Below are 17,508 nucleotides of genomic sequence, written 5' to 3' on the forward strand. Positions count from 1 at the left end.
CTGAACACTTGCACATAAAGAAACAGCCATCTGATATTGGTGGAAAACCCCAGTGCTTTCATCCAAACAGCAAATAAACTTCAGTACTAATCCAAATGGGAAGCCTTGGAGAATCAGTTCAGTTGAAACTTTCTGAAGGTTTTTTACCTGCTGCCAAGTATCAAATGTTTGGGATGACAATGACCAAGGGATAAGAGACTGAAACATTTCTTTATTTTTTCATTTGCTTGCATTGTAGCTCTGGCAGTGTTAGGGTAGTGTCCATTCCACCATGTCCCCAGTTCAGTTACTTAACAGTCTCCATTCAAAACCACATGTGATTGATCAGCCAAGAGCAGTTCCTTTGGCACAACCACATGCCTTGGTAAACCAGAGATTTTCTAACACAGCTACAGAGCAGTAATTCACAGACTGTAGTAAAAGCCAGCAATCAGAATACCTTTAATGAATTAGAGAATGAGCTGCAAAGCCCATGCAAATTGCAAGGGACCTCAGTTTATCTGCAGTCATAGCCTAATTTTACTGGATCAGTTTCAATTTTTTAACATACTTACATCAGCTTTATCTGACAAAACTTCAGTAAAATTAAATAGTGATCCTCATATCATTAAAACCAGATGCCATACAGTAGGACAGGAATGAAAGTGACACATGAGACAATTCCAGCATAAGGTTTTGGAGGAATGTATCAGTTGAGATTAAGTAATAGTGGCTAAGACCACCTCAAGTGCAACTTTCTAAGTAAATGATTTGTGTTTCCCATCTCAAATGGAAAAGAAAAGTCAGAATACAAATCAATTCAAATCTGATAAAACCATGGATTTTACAGGAAATAGAACACTTTGGTTTTGAGTATTTTAAATGCTTCTGAATTGGATAAATTTAGTAATACAGTGCCCTGTCAAAAAAAATTAGGCAAATTGTTTTTGACTTTCATTTTCTGTCTTTTTTTAGCTGAAAAGATCTAAGGAAACATCCACTGTATTGCGCTTGCTTATAAAGTATTCTGATGAAATCCAAATGTCAATAAATATTTTCAGGAGATGATTTTTATTACTGCAAGATTTCTCTTTAGCTTTTTCACAAAGATTCTTTTATAAGGTCAGCCAGTCTCTTGAAGGCCTGCAATGACAAATAAGGTTCACATTTATATTTCAGCATTACATGAACAGGGAACACATCAAACCTGTAAAGCTACTAAAACTTGCCCTAACCATATAGGATCAATATTTTATAATGCAAAGTTCTGCTGATATTCTCTCTTTTCCTTTTACAAAATAATGTATGGGCTTTGACTGCACAAAGCTTCTGATTCTCTGATAGAAAATAAAAGGCAGAGATTTCTCAAACAGAAAAATGCATATATTGATGTTCAAAGGTTATTTGGAGTTCAGATGTAACTTCTAACAAACTGGTGATCCCTGAAAGAGTACCTCTTTTAACTTAATATTACAGCCTGGAGACTCCAAAGGTGAAAAAAAAGGAAGAACAGACATATATAAAAAATACAGCTTGACTGTCAATGTATGGTTATGAATTACTTTAACAAAGAAAAAGGAAAAAATAGAAGAAATACAGAAGAAATAAAAAGGCAATAGAAGCACTTGGCTGTTACAAACCTTCACAACTGCGTGAAAGTACAGCTACAGATACGGAACTGTTTCAAGCACCCTAATCAAATCAGTATTAAATCTGCACAAATAAATGTCTCCTATCTCTTCTTCCACTGATTTTATAGATAGAGCCAAATAAAATTAAAAATGCTCCTAAAACACATAAAAGATTAGTTCCTGAGAAAAAAAATAAAGCATGTATGTGAATAGTACGAAAGAAAATATTCTTTCTTACAAAGAATTGCCAAAACACAGACAAAAGAACACAGGTAATTCAATCTCAGAATCTCAGGAATGCAAAGTCTAAAAGATACATGATGCCTGCTAATGCTTAAGCAAATAGCAGGACTTACTCTGGCTTCAGTAAAGCATTTATAAATAATGTCTGGGAGGTTCAAGTGTGATACACTGCATGTATGAGATATACACAAAAATTCTAAGTGGTCCTAAAAATTTGGTACCTTTCAGGTCATTTGGATGAGTATCTTGCTTAAGAAACAGCTAATACTGCTGCAAAAGTACTGCTTAATCACCTACAGACTAAAACCTCTAACATTTAACAAAAAATATACGGAGAAGGGTATAAAAATAAGGGAGCATTACTGTGTGAGAAACTGTCTTGATAAGAATGCAAAAAAAAAAAAAACCTCACCAGATCCATCTGGGCAGGAGAAGGCAGAGAGAAGGAGGCTCTGACATAAGAACTAGGCTCTGAACTATCAATATTGAATGCTCCTCCAGGAACCAGTAATACCTATGAAAATTGATTAACCACACAGTTATTATCACTTCTACACTTTAAAAAAACTATGTTAAATTAAATTTAAGAAAGATCAGTGCTTACACACTTGTATCAAAACACGGTGTAATATTTTTTTCTTCAAAACTAGGAGACAAAAATATGCAACGTGTAACCAGACTTTTCTTAATAAAACCAAATGGTCTCAGGTTTTGGTTACCAGGTCTGGCTTATATCATCACATTGCTTAGAAGCACCTGGGGTGTAGCTTACTCAGTACACAGTGCTAGGTCATATAAATTGGAGAAATAAAATCAAATGTAATTTCTCTCATTAAAAAAATTTGGTGAACAGACATCATACATACAGGTACATATATTACATATGTAATACATATATATTATATATATGTAACATACAATGACATATTGTACCATATGTTATATTGGTTTCAATTTAAGTAAACTGATTAAATATCAGCATCTGAATAGAGTCATGAAAATATTTTGTTAATGAGTAACTATGCCACAGTGCCTGATTTGCAGACTTAATGATGGTGCACAGCAAGTTCCCCTGCTTTTTATGTCTGTATATGTGGACACATATTTTATCTCTCCCTTTTTTCATTTTAAGATCATAAATCATTAAATCATATGTCATACTTCTTTCTTCAAAGCCTTTTCCATTATCAGCTGCTGTGTATCAGAAATACCCTTAATTTTGATCCATAAGAACATGCCAGCAGCAGGAGGGTACCATTCTGCCAAGTCTGGAGAAAGAGAGAGAGAAAATGGAATCAAGGAAGAAACTTATGCCCCACTTTTAATGGATACATCATAGATTCAGTGATGTTTCAGATTTGCTGATACAAACATTATTATCACTACTGCTATAGTGATTTTTTATATCTTGCTTTAAATTAAGGTCACTATTTCAGAGAAATTTTAAAGACAGATATTTTAACCATAGTAAGTATAAGAACATAATGAAGTGAAATACATGCTCTTCATAAAATTGCTTTAAATAGTAATGTGGTGAGCTTTTTCCATCACCATCTATCTCCCTGTCCTACCAGAAAGCATAAAAACACAGCAGTAGACAATTTGTCCTAAGCTTAATATTTAATGTAATTGATTTGCTTATAGTGCTTATCTGTCACTTCAGTCAAGAGATGAACTTAAGTGATTTTTCTTGAGCACAAAGACGATAAACAGCTAGAAAAAAATTTTAAATGATTATCTGTGTTGCACTCTGACCTTTTAACCACTTGTCAGCAGCAGTGAGCATTGCATCCCGCTGGATCCTGTAGAAATCCACCACTCTGAAAGCAAATTATCAATTGAAAGTCATGAACTCATATAATTTCAGAGTCCATTCGTTTCTGAAGGCAGAAGCAAAGCCTTTCTACTTGAACAACCCAAAAGCATCTCCAACAAAGCACTGATCAACCAGACAGAGGAAATCCCTGTGTGGCTGTTTCTTCAGCTCTACATGTATTATAGAAACCTTTTATATATTACCTCCACTCTGTCTATTATAGCAGTAGATACAAGTCCTGTTAACAGTATTTACTGCACAAAGCACACATACTGAAGAAAATTAGGGACTTAAACATATGCAAAAGCACAGACTTGATATTTGTGCATTTGGGTTGAATTTGTGTAACAGGTATGCATGGAAATGGCATTTGACAAGGTAAAAAGCAAATCACATTATAAACCTGTCATAACTATTTGACAGCTTCCCCTTTTCTAAACTTTTGAACCTACCTCCTTCATACTTGAAGTAAAAATTTCAAATAATTTAATCTCTTACTGGGAAAAATAACCCTAATCCAAGTTTCACCACGGACAAGTCACGTGCAGTGGCTTTTGTTGACAGAAAATAACACAGCTGTGCAATGGAAGACACAAGAGAAATGCCTGATACTGAGTTCGTAATTCAGATGCAAATGTGTTCCCATGTCTTGAGAAAACATCCTTACTAATTTGCATAATTTACATAATTTTACATTTGTACTTTTAAAAACACCCTCAGAATCAATAGCTTTGATTTGTGGATGTATTTCATTACACCTGATACACAAACACCAACAGCTCCAGAGACTTATATAGTTTTGGGGCCCAGCTATATCTAGTGTATATTTCATACATTCTGTATGAAATGTAAATCTCCTTTGTGCAGTTTTTACCAAAATTGCAAATTCTGTTGCAAAGTTTTTACCTGTTACTATTTTAATTACATGTTGAAATTACACCCATTAGTAAGACAAAACTTCCCCAAATATGTAGCTGCTCCAAAAACCAGACAAGCTTCTACTCAAAAGATTGATCTAACACCTCACTCTTGTGCAAATGAAATCAGCTGGAAGAGATTCCAGTCAGCTGGGGGGGGGGGCCTCATCAGTTTAGGTTATAAAGGATTGCAGCTGCCCTCCTACACCTCTATTTTCATTAGTTCAAGCAGAAGAACAGTTTTTGGGCTTGAGCAAGGCTGCCTTTTGACCCACTAGAAAGAGGTAAGTGAAGAGATGTATTTGGGTTTTATTTTTTTTTTGGACCTCTTGGAAGTTGAGCTAAAGTGTGGTCCAAGTTTCTCTGTGAGACTTATCTTTTATGTTCCTAAATCTTAAAACAAGGTAAAGCTGAGGCTGGTGTGTCTTGTTTTTTTTTTTTTTTTCTTCAGATTTTGCTGTTTACAGTATGAACACCAGGAGACAGAAGTGGCTGTTACAGTGAGATACAAGAACTTTTTACATGCTTTGCTCATGTTTCTGTTATGGGCCTTTGCAGAGTGTAGCACACTCCCACCTAAGTGGGAATCTTGGGGCTCTAGTGATATCCAAGTAGAGAATACAAAATGAGGCAGTGATAGTCAAAAGAAGCTGTGTTCCTCCTGCATGATAAATGAAAACCAAATGTGTGTTAGTCAGTATGCAAGAAATGCCTTGAGAGTTAGACAGTAGCCCAGTGCTCTCTCTCCAAGAGCAGTGAACAAGGCAATGTTTAGTGTGTGTAGATGAACCTCACTGCTTTTCCATCTGTATCCACAATCAGGAGATAAAGGATGGCAAGAGTGTGAATTCCTGTTAACTTGGTGAGGCAAGAACTCCCTTTATAAAGGCTATGCTAACTCTTTCTCAATGGATTCTGTGCTCAGAAATCTTAGCTTTTGCTACAGATCCTAACACTTTAGCAGGGATCAAAACTTTATTCGCTGGCTTGAAGCTTCCAGGATCCTCTCAAGTTCCCTTCAGAGGGGAGCTGCATAATGTGCCAGTGGACTGGAGGATTGTCTGCCTGGATTGGTAGGTGATATACCCTGACCTGCTTGTCTGTAACTTCATACTGTGTCTCTTCAGGGCTCTTGTGTGAACCCAGCAGTCTTGGTGACCTGCCTCACCTACTTGCCCTAATACTAGTCCACCTTCTCTGACTTGTTTACTACAAAGCATGTTTGTTATTGGTAATAAGTAGCAGAATGACAGGTGATGGGTATCAGCATATGACATAACCCTACCTGTCTATATGCTCCAAGAAACCCTTTTGTCCCCATTGCTGAAGCAGCTGTGATATCATAATCTAAAGAAATAAAACACATCATCAATACCATGTTTTAAAGAGGACTGTTCCACAATCATCAAAAGATCCATAGCCAGATGCATTATTGAGCATTCCCCAGATATGAAACTGCATGTGGTGTCTCTTGGAGCTCTTTGTAAGCAGAGGTGCCAAGGGCAACAGGTCCATGTTACTGGTGTCTCCAAGGGCCAGAGCAGTATTTGGAAGTTGGGGTGGAGGGAGGGAAAAATGGATGAAGAGCTAAATATGATAACTGGGGAGAAAGAGGAAGGCAAAGGATATTGATTTACCTTCCTGTCCACATTGGCCTCTCTGCTTTAATAGTGCCTCTGTGACAAACTAATGGAGCTGGAAGATGGAAGCCACATTTAGATGTGTTCAATGTCTCCTTTCCTTATTGCTAACCCTAAAGGGGCTGTAGTTGGCAGCTTGCTTTGAAATGTCTTTGTGGGCTGCCAGTATTGTTTTAATTGAAAAGTAGAATGAAAAAATAATAAATGTTTCTTCCATGCTATGCTTTACATTGAGGTTTTTCAAATGAACCTACCAGAAGGAGATAAGTATTTCAAATCTTGATTCTTGAAATCTGAGTTAAGGGGTATCAGCTCAACTGTCCATGCACTGAGACAACCTTCTAGCTCTGGTTCTGAGTTCTATGGTGGTCTCTCTTCCTTTGGCAGAATTGACAATGAATGTGCATAAACAAAACAGCAAAAGTGCACAACTGTGAAAGTACAAAGCTGTTTTCTTGTGGTTTCTTATAACTTGGAATATGTTGTCTTCCCTAAATACAATTAATTTGGTGGTTTAGTACTTGCCTGTGTGAATGTGCTGGTGTGCATTGTTGACACCTGAATGTGCAGAACAACTCTGTCAATGAGAGGCTTGGGACCCGTCAGAAAACCTATTCTTAAGCTAGAAAACAAACAAACAAAAAGTTACTACAAAAATGCAATGTGCTAGTACTTTGTCTGAGTTATATGTGGGAAAACATGCAACCATTTTATTGACAGTGTGAGGATCTCTTATGCATTCAAATTTATCTGTATCTTAATACTGATGTCAGCTTACACAATTTAGAAGCTGAGTATCAAAGTAATGAAATAAAAACAAAGAGGTTTTAATGCTTGTAATAGCCTCTTAGTTATGAGGCTTCAGGACAAAATCTGTGTTTGTAAACTTTCCTCTGCAGCCACAAAGATTACGTGAATCAAAGGAAAGGAAAGATAGGTTTTCCCATAATGAAAAATCATGGTTGCTCGGGCTTTATGACAAACAGATAAGAAGTGGCAAATGGCTTTACTCTTCTACTTCCTTTCAGTACTGCAGAAGGAATGGAATTTAGATTGATAAACTAGCTGGTTGTTTATAATTCAATTCTTATTACCCATCTTTACAGATTGGCTGAAGTTTTTATTTGAAGAAAAATGGAACCAGTAAGCTCATATGTGTCTTTGGCAAAGATAATATTGTCATGCCATTTTGCAGTGTTACTTCTGAAAATGCAATCACACTTAGTGTTTTGTTGTTGCCCCACTTTCTCTAGGATGGGTTATAATCCACCAGCTGCCAATGCAGAATCCACATTAATTTTTTATGTCAACTAGGATAACAGATAAAAGCAAGTTAAAAAACAAATACGTTGACTTGCGTGAAATAGAAAACAGCCAAATTAGTTTTTTTTCAGGCAGGTGGAAACAACCTAAAAGAACTGGGAGGCTAGATATCAGTATAATCCTAGGAACAGTTTGTGAAGAATGATTGTTTCTTTTCTGTATTACAAGTCCAGGGAGCTTGCAGGAATGGTAAGAGATAGATAGATAAAAGGGAAATGGAAAAAGAAGAGAGAAAAGCTCCTAAGGGTTTCAGGAACAGAGCTGGAGTCCAGCATCTGTCTTTCTGCCTAGATGGTGCCTGCAAGAATGGGCTGCCTGGGAGGAGAGGCTTAACAGCATCAGAAGAGAAACAGAACCTGGAGTAAAGTGACTGCCAAGAGATGACACGAAAAGTGAGTGGACTGCGAAAAGCTGTTGATTCAGAAGTTCATTCCAGAAGTGGATAGGTATTAAATGAGAAAACACTACATCATGTCTCATCAGTTCTTATGAAGTCTTGGGTCTTAACTGAATAGGCAATGCTAAGTGGTCTGCAGCTGGCCTTACCCAGATGAGAGAATTTTAGAGAAAGAGTCGGTCCTGATAACTCGGCCATCCACATCCATTGAGAGGAAAGTTGGAGCCCATGGCTTGGAATAAAAAATAAAAAATAAGATTCAAGGCACTAGTAAGGATTATAATGGAATTATTTTCTTTACTATGAAGGCACAATTCATTCTTCAAATGTGAATTCCAAGGAAAACATGGCAGTAACTTTCTGATAAGTGATTGTTTAGCCTAGCTTTCTGAGATGTGATTACAACATTCTGTGAAAGTCTTCAAGAAATCAGCTTTGTCATTTTTTGAACTTGCTTAGCCCAGTGTTTAGCATATAAGTGTTCAGTTTAATTATTGGTATGATGCCGTAAGAAGAAGAGAGAAATGTTTTTTCTGCCAAGATTTCTTTGTGGAGGTACTGCAATTTCTAAAATGGAGCCTTGTAGCTTTTTGCTTTGCCATATTAAAAAATGAAATCAGAAGATATAACCAAATTGTGAAGATCTGAGTCCAGTATACTTTTTCCTGATCAAGAATTCTGTTTTTACACCTTCTCCCCTACACTTTCTAACAAAGCTTCACAATGCTATTCAATGAGTAAGTGAAGCAGTTTTATTGCCACCTTTCATAAAAACATTATTTCAAAAGAGAAAATGCTGACCTTTATCTTCTACCAATGTTTTACCGCTTTTAAGACTTGTTCTGATTTCTGAAGTTAGGTACTTTTAAAGACTGAGCAACTGTAGATTCACGTATGAAATCTGGGGAAAATTTACACAAAGAAGGGTAGCTGCATATCCAGTACCACTATCTGTGGTACCTGGGAGAACTCCTGGATTTGCCAAAAGGCAAGGGGATAAAAATGGGGTATAGTAGATGGGGAGTAGGCAGTCTTCTGCTGAATGAAAGAAGAGACAGGGAGAAAGGAACATTAAGAGGCTGCAAATTTCAAGCGCTGCTTCAGTGACATACTTGCTTTGCATTGAATGCAAAGTCTTCATCACTTTCTGATTACTGAAAAATTCTATCTCCTGTATGCGGCTTGAGAAATTTGAACCACTGATTAACAGGACATAAAATACCACATAGGGGAAAATGACTGAAAGGAGCACAGACTGAGGCCTACAAATGCCTTGGTAGCATGTGAAGAAGGGGCATGCAGGAAGGTCCAGGACTCAAACCTTAGTTCTCTCCTGAAACCTTAGTTTCTCTCCAGAAAATAAGGTGTTACTAAGGATTATGGAAGACAAATTACCTTTTCAAATTGAAGAAAGTAGTAAGGATCATCTTCTATTATGAGAAAATCATATTTTCTTGCAAGCTAAAGGAATTAATAAGAAGTAACAAAATAAATAAAAGTTAGACACTGCAAATTCAGTCAGGTTTTTTTTTTAACCAGCACCATATTATGCTTCTATTGATTGGTCATTCATTATATAGAAGCCCCCATGATGAGAAACCTTCAAGTGCCCAATTCAGATATCAAAAGATTATAAGAGTAAACCTGGCACCTGTAGTACAAGGACCCATGCATGCAACTGAAGCTCTGTTCCATGTGGCATTCAAACTGTGCAGGCAATGTGTAGCAAATCCAGTTAGAAGCCCATGGCAAAGGTGCTAGCCACCAATGGGCTACCATTGAAAAACAGGTTGTCTAAAGCATAGTTTATCTCTGAAGAGTTGTCATGGAAGACATTCTGCTAGAAACAAGTTCTAGGAGGAATGTCTACTGGACTAATAATGGCCCCAAATACCAAACATGGGAAACCTTCAACTGAAACAAGACTGACATTTATCTATTTCCACCTCCAAGGTTCACAAGGTTACAGCTCCGTACCTGGTAAATCTCCTTCTTGCGCTCTGTGGTCAGTGAGTTGCCAGTTGGGTTGCATCCATTTGGAATAGTATACAGGAATTTGGGGAGGTGATGGCTACAATTTTTCACATCCTCTGGGCTCCAAGCAGACAGAATTTCTTTTAAAGCTTTTGGAATAATGCCATGTTGGTCACTAGGAATATTAATTATATTACAACCCAAGGGTCTCAGCTGTTGATAGAAGGAACAAAACTGTCATAATTGTGTAATTCAAAGGTCTTCCTTTTGTCATTGGCACTGTAAAATTTCATCCTTTCTTTTTGATTTTATAGGTATCTCAAGCTCCATTTGCTCATGAGTCAAATAAAAGTTTGCCTGAATTTGCTGTAAGGCTTGTCAAACTTACCACATTACTCTTTATTTGTCCTACTAAGCCAACTGAGAAGAAACAGGTATCTCCTATGTTCAATTGCTGCTCTTCTCCAGGAAATCAGAGTTGGTTTTTCAAGCAGAAAGAGATTTTTGTAAACTTGAACTGTTCTCTCAGGACTCCTTGTGCTCTCACCACAGACAGTTAAGGTCACAGCACCTTTGTTTCCTACTGACAATTTACACTCTACTTCAGTGGAAATACCAGAGCTTTAAGCTACTCTTCATTGACAAAGGGCAAAGAATCTGTTCTCAATAGATATATTCAGCAATACAAAGGAGAATGAAATGATGCTACTGCAGTGACATGTTGACAGCTGTATGAAAAAATATAGGTAAAATACCAATGAAAAAGCTTGCTGTCTCTCCTCTGTGGAATTTCAATTTGTATGATGCAGTGCTCTGCATTTTTAAGTAAAACTGCAAGCTGCTGCACTGTCAAAATACATTCCTAAAAAAGTACAGCTGATTAGACTATATATTTAAATTTAGGACAGCAAACAATAACAATTAATTTTGATGCAAGGGGGGACAACTGAATTTGTAGTGTATTTATTCTAACCCTTCTTGCAGCTCTTATGTATTTTGAGCTGGCATTTAATTTTATACTGATTAAGCTTCTTTTCAGAAGTAAACTTTGCTGCTTTTGCATAGTTCTCACTAATTCATATCTTCATACTCATATATGGATGTTTCAGGCCTATTCCAATATTATACTATTTACAGCTATTGTATAATCTGACCATTGAAATACTTCAGGTATAATACACACCCACTTGTTATAAATTTAATTCAACCAAACTAGGTCCTGATGGTTTTCTTTCCAGTCCCATATGTGATCTTAGCCCTTGAATGAACTAGTATTTGGAAGAGGAACTTTGAATAGCTTTTACAGAACTTATAGTAGAAAACCTTCTATGAGTTAATATTTATGAACTTAACTGGTTGGACACTAAAATCTTCAGTCTTAGGTATGTTTTTATGGCAAATACAGACAGTGTTTATATGACTGCAGATCAGGCACTAAACTATTATATTAGTTCAAATATAATATTCACAATGTTTTGTAGCTAAAGAATACTTACAGCTGCTAGTGTCCCCGAGTATGTGGGTGCATCCAAAAGGATGTTGTCTCCAGGATTAATGAGCATTTCGAACACCTGCAAAAGAAAAGATTCTGTTTTAAAGATTGTTCAATTTTTGTACATGTGCTTCATACTTTTGACTTCTTAGTGGGATTAAAAAATCTTGATTAAATACTAGTAATTCCCTAACCATATTATTTTCCTGTCTGTCAGAAAGGCAATGAACAGATGAAAAATCTGCTTTAGAGCCAAATTAAGACAGGTTATTAACTAGAGAATACCAACTTGACATGGAAAGACAGTGCTCTGAAGCACTCTTTCTCCTGTATAAGTTACAGAAAGAATCAACTAAACAGCAGTGAGAGTGGACTAGAAAGGATAACTATTTCAGCAAGTAAAACCTCCCAAAAAATCAGGAAGTAAGAAAAAGAAGAAACATATTTAGAACAGAGTTATGGTAAAGCATCTATGCACTTATTATTGCACTACTTGAGTAACATGAAACGCTACCTTATAGCATATTTTCTACACAAATTTTTTTAGTTATCCAAACTTTCATGCAGTCCTGACAGTCTAGAATGCCACTCCAATTTTATTTCATTTCCCTTGCATTGGTAATACCATCAGACATGCATTTAATAAAGTACCCTGCCTATAGTTATAGAGGGCACTTAATGCTGACTATAGCTGAACTGATGGGAGAATAAACATCTCTTGGAATGAAATGCTTCTGACATATGAACCTTTTGGTCTTACTTTACACAAGCCTTCCTGGCTGCCGGTTGTGACACACACTTCCATCTGTCCTTGCTCTGGTCTGTAATTGGCTGTGGGGGGATCATGTAGGTTCCGCTGGAAATCTTTCAGCCAAGACAACAACTCTGGAATCCTGAAACATGAATAAGAAGGCATATCTAACACCTTATACAGGCCAAAGCTAGGCTGTTCCTCTAAATCCCTGCCAAATCTAGCATGCAGTCCTGAGTCTGATTTCAACTGTCACACAGATACACTTAGATGCAATTGCTATGACTGCTTTATCAAATTAAGAAAATGATATGGGCATCTGTGGTCCATACACCAAATTATCATAGTGAAATCTGGGCAGAAATTATTTGCTAAGGATGAAACGGTGGAAGCTGAACAATACCCACTCCTAGAAATGATCATTCTGTACTCGAATGTGGCACTGTGACAAAGCTCTTAATGCTGCTAGAAACTGGCTGCAGATTACAAGGATTTCGAAAACACATTTTCCAAAAAATGTCATATGATCTTGTAGGATGTTCATAAATGTCTGGGTTCATTTAAATATTAAGAAAAGTCTTAGCTGATGCCCCATGTGTCTCTGTAGGTACCCAAGTATTTTTGCAAACCTGTCCCCACCTGAATCAGTGCTGTCTGCTTGAGGAGTTTACATGAGCACCAAAGTAATGTAATGACATGCAATTTTTGTACCAAAAATGACAATTCTATAAATACCTCCACTCAACTATCACCAGTACATACTGACTTTAGTATGTAGTGCCAAAAGAAATACTCCAAAATGTAGAAACTATGTATTGCAATTCAGTATCTCCTAAATACTATCTGTTTTGGGAGTCTGGATTCTCAAATACTAACAGCTGGGAAATGCTCTACTAGGATTAGGGTCTTAGGTGATTTAAGTGATTTCTTTTTTTTTTTTTCACTTGAACTGAAATGAAAATAGTGAGGCAAATTGAAAAAAACATGGGTTTTGGAAACCTGTTGTTTGAAAAATGGGCTTTATGAACAGGTTTTAAAAACACAGGTGACTTAATGCAATAATAAAGGATATTATGATCCTTAGCTTCTGGTATCTTGAATTACAAGCAGCTGTGACCAGATACCCTGCTGAGGCTGAGTACTGGAGAGCCCTCTTCATCAGATCTTCCCCAATCTCAATAGGAGTTCCATGTCCAATGTCAACAGTTGCCCTCTTAAATGGAAAAACATTAGGATTTGGTGCCCCTCCAGCCAGAGAGATGAGAGATGGAGGAGACTTCTGCATCAATTCGGCTAGAGTAAAAGGAAAACACCTTGGTTACAATTTGATTATTACAATGGTGATCATATCCTTTGATCGGTATTTAATAACAGTCCAGAGAACTTGTTCTATTTTTCAATTTACTTGTTTAACTATCATGAACTCAAATGGATAATTCTTCTTAAACTCACCTTTCTGCTTGGATTAAATAGGGAGGGGGAGATACTGTTAGCACAGACTAAAAAAATAATTTTAAGTTAAAAAATTTGTAATTTATTTTGAAACAATCCGAACAGTTCTACTATTATAAAAACTTCAGTGACTGATGTCTTTTGAGCTTCAAGAATTTAAGATCTTAATGATCTTCTGTTTAGACTGACTTGAAATGATGATTGGCTTTGGTTTTTTTTTCTGTTTTTCATTTGGTCTCACTTCAGCTGCTCTGGCAGCTACACTGGCAGATGATTGTAGCTTTTCTATAAGGGAACAGAAATGTTTCTGGTAGCCCATTTTTAGTGGCAGAGACACTGTGTAAGTAATTTGCTATGAAGAAAATCTTAATTCTGCTTTTAAGTCAGTTTCACAATCATTCAGATCCAATCTACACAGTGCCGACTGGACCTTAATCCAGCAAGGGCACTTGATTGCATTAAATCTAAGAACTCACAATACGGCATTCATGCTGGCTTGACAGTTTCACATCAGATAAGAGGGGACAGATGATACCAGGTCTGGCTTAAAAAGCAGCCTGTTATTGAGTTTATTTTCTACTAGTTATTAGCAGACTTGAACATGGGGAGTTAATTCTTATCAGCTATTTCACCAGTTTGGGTTATGCCTGTGACTTTTGGCCTGGTAAAGAGAGATTTACTTTGTCATCAAAACTGCAGGCTCAATATGTCTTTCTGCAGGAACTGTGCTACTTAGTACTTTTGTTATGATGCATATCAATGTATCACTTGAAAAAGAGATTGCCTAGAGTGAATTACTTGACTTAGCTGTACCTGTATGAAGCATTTTAAGCAGAACAGCAAATGCCAACCCCTTACCACGAGGGGAAATTGACCCCTGAAGGCTTAACTACTGATGTATGTTTCATGCTCGGATTCTGTCAGGTCTCTGTGGGTTCCAACTGAGTAAACAAGTAGGCAGTTAAGCTCTTCTATCTGTCACATGGAAGACAATGTAATGTGGTAGCCTAAAGATAGATGAATATGGAAAAGGAAAGTGTAGTAATACTGAGGGGGTGGGGGTGGTGAGGCATTTATGGACACGAACAGGACACAGGAAAATGAGGTGGAAAGAAACATGCTGGGACTTTCAAGTCATTAGCAGTTGCTTGCTCCTGGACACACAGCATAAACTCAGTTGCAAACTGTGCCAAAAGCCCAGGTTCAGAGACAGTAACAGAGACTTTTCAGTCACTTGTGAAAGTGATAATACTAATTTGTCTGTCTGGATGGGTTTCTGAAATGGTTCAAGGCTATTCACTTTATTTTTCTTTATACCTGCTTGGCATCTCCACTTGACAAAAGTCAAGTTATCTGGCCTTGCTTGTCAGCTTACAGCATGGTTTTCTTTCAAACCTTTTCAAGTCTTAAGCCATGATATCCCAGCACAAACCAGAACATACAATGATACTTTCAGAGCAACTGGGAAGAAGGGACATGTACTCACTCAGGAGTCTTATTGGAGATGCTTTTCTTGCTGCACTCACAGTGGTGATGAACCTAGAGTAATTCATATCTATGGAGAAAGAGTAATTAGTTGGACATGAAGCTAGAAGAGGAAATAAGAACTGCAGTGTGCTTTTGGTATGTGCATCTCCCACAAGTAATGCTTTTGATCTGGGTAATTTGTGGTATGCCAGTGAACAGGAAAAAGCCCTTTCCCCCCTCCCCTTACTGTCAGCTCTGGACTTTTAAAGGCAAATTAGAAATCTGAAGATTTGATGGCTCTTAAACAACCATCAGCTCTTTTTTATTTAATGAGAATCCAGCTTTATTTAGCTGTATTAAGCACTGCATTTGAAGTGCTTTTAGGACTGCAAGCCATCATTACGAGTCACAACACTTGTCAAGTTAGAGGCGGTTTTTTTTGGAAAGGATAATTAAGATAGTCTTTCAAATGTATCTGATGAGTGCTTTCTCTCCTTTTCCCTGGTGCCCATAGAGACTCAATGGATAGTGAACTAGAGTCAGGCAGGAAGCCCGAAGGCCTGGAAGGGCCACAAGAAAGCAATCTCCTTCGAAGGTAGGGAAAGCACAGAAATGAAGTCGAAGGGCAAAGAGCAACCACAGCAACACGCATGTGCCGGCAGTTACTAGAAACGATCTACCGAGCAAGGCCGCTTTGAAAACAACATCTCGTGCTTTCTAAAAATACCTTCCTTAACTTCGCTCCCCCTCCAGCCCGGCACAGGCGCGGTGCTGGCTGTACGGAAGGGCGGGCTGGAGCTGTGTTTTAAGGGACAGCTGAGCAGCGCTTCGCCGTCCTCCCCGAGGCGATTCCGAGACACCCCCCTGCTGCCCACCCCCAGCCCCCCCGCGGGGGCACGGAGCCCTCAGGACCGTCCCAGCTCACGACCGGCGCCGTCCCGCTGTCCTGTGGGTTCGGTGGCGGCCGCGGGCACCTACCGGCGGAGGGGGCAGGGCGGCCCCGCTGTGGGCATGTGCCGGGGAGCTGCGCGGACGCGGGGCGCTGGCCGGCGCTGCCGCCTGCGCGCTGCGGGCAGCTCGGCAGCGAGTGGCGGCGCGGGCCCGGAAGCGATCCTGTGCGAAAGCCCTAAAACGAGCGGCTCCCTCGCCGGTTCTGGCTGTGTAGTGCCCGCGAAGCGAGGGCTGGAGCCCGATATTGCCGGGAGAGGCGGGGGAAGCGAGGCAGGGGCTCCGCCGGGGGCTGGGCAGCCCCGGGTGCGGCCAGGGCCCTCTCGGCAGCGGCGGGGCGAAGCAGGGGCTGGTGGTGGGGAAAATGGAGGAGAATCAGAGTGGTTTGGCTTGGAAGGGACCTGCAAGATGATCTAGTTCCAATCCCCTTGCCACGGGCAGGGACACCTTTCCCTAGACCGGGTTGCTCAGTTCCATTCAACTTGGCATTGAACACTTTCAGGAATGGGGCATCCACAACTTCTCTGGGAAACCTGTGGCAGTGTCTCATCATCCTCACAGTTAAGAATTTTTCCCTACTATCCAACCTAAACCTCCTTTTTCTCAATTTGAAGCCATTCCTCCTTGGAAAAGGACTTTTCACAAGTCCCTCTCCAGCTCTGCTGTAGCCCCCTTTGGGTACTGGAAGGTGCTCTAAGGTCTCGCTGGAGTCTTCAGGCTGAATAACCCCAGCTCTCTCAGACTGTTCATGGAAGAGGTGCTCCAGCCTTCACTCGCTCCAACGGGTCAATGTCTTTCCTGTGCTGGGAGCACTCTGGCCGGGAGGTCTTATAAGAATGGAGTAGAGGGGCAGAATCACCTCAGTGGTAATGGTTCCACACTTTAATGAACTTTATGATGTTTCCACTAAAGGTTTTGCTCATATAAGGGAGCAGTATTTTATTTAAAATTTGAAGTGTGACATCTCTAAGTAATTTTTTTTCCCCACAGGTGAGTAGGATCAGTGGAAGGAAAAGCAGGATGGTGGTATGACATGTCCCTCCTTGCTGGGTGTTACACGCTGTTGCTTGTGCAACACATGTAACTGGTGGAGTAGCTGCTGCTGCTTAGAAAGGCGCAGAGACACAGTGTCATTTTCTATTCATGGCTTTGGACTTCAGCACTCTGGGGTTGCCATGGCTCTTGGTCCTGAGTGCAAAACGCTAGAAAGGGGTCTAGGTGTAAAGTAGTCTGAAAAAACCAGTACAAGAACATGCCAAATCAGCTGTGCTTTGCAGCATGTAGATCTTTGTAGTTAACTTGGAGGCAGGAGAGTAAAAATACTGGATGGGATGAGCACTGGAACATTTCTAGGCCTTAATTCAGGAGATCACCAGGCTTTACAGTGCCCCATGCTCAAAGCATATTTTAATTGGAACCTTCCAAAACTTGCTGAAGGCAAAGCTGAGGTATGAGAGCAAAATGTCTCTAGAAAAAAA

At 39.1% G+C, this 17,508-nt stretch overlaps 1 protein-coding gene across 5 annotated transcripts; it reads right to left on the minus strand.

The window, feature by feature from the left end:
- Positions 1-231: 231 nt before the first annotated feature.
- On the minus strand, positions 232-16,185 carry AADAT (aminoadipate aminotransferase). 5 transcript variants are annotated; one of them, XM_082282613.1, is made up of 14 exons: positions 16,061-16,185; positions 15,102-15,170; positions 13,288-13,456; positions 12,173-12,305; positions 11,417-11,491; positions 9,924-10,133; positions 9,342-9,407; positions 8,096-8,178; positions 6,752-6,848; positions 5,872-5,933; positions 3,609-3,673; positions 3,015-3,121; positions 2,266-2,367; positions 232-1,122 (listed from the first exon to the last, which is right to left on the minus strand). In XM_082282613.1, exons 2-14 carry the CDS (start codon positions 15,166-15,168, stop codon positions 1,081-1,083), a joined length of 1,278 nt encoding a protein of 425 aa, XP_082138739.1. In that variant the 5' UTR covers positions 15,169-15,170; positions 16,061-16,185; the 3' UTR covers positions 232-1,080. The 5 variants fall into 5 exon arrangements, with proteins under 5 accessions (XP_082138739.1, XP_082138738.1, XP_082138740.1 ...); XM_082282612.1 differs by having other exon boundaries at positions 16,011-16,077; XM_082282614.1 differs by lacking the exon at positions 16,061-16,185 and adding an exon at positions 15,958-15,977.
- Positions 16,186-17,508: the final 1,323 nt, after the last annotated feature.

Source organism: Coloeus monedula (assembly GCF_965178545.1).
Source record: "Coloeus monedula genome assembly, chromosome: 5".
Classification (NCBI taxonomy): domain Eukaryota; kingdom Metazoa; phylum Chordata; class Aves; order Passeriformes; family Corvidae; genus Coloeus; species Coloeus monedula.

Bases quoted from the DNA above. Each gene is read 5' to 3' on its own strand.
- AADAT (XM_082282613.1), bottom strand. From the start codon at position 15,168: ATGAATTACTCTAGGTTCATCACCACTGTGAGTGCAGCAAGAAAAGCA. The intron at 8,179-9,341 runs GTAATTTGTCTT...TTTTATTCCAAG, and splicing joins ACTTTCTTCAATTTGAAAAG to CCATGGGCTCCAACTTTCCT. The intron at 6,849-8,095 runs GTAAGGCCAGCT...TTTGTTTTCTAG, and splicing joins TCTAAAATTCTCTCATCTGG to CTTAAGAATAGGTTTTCTGA.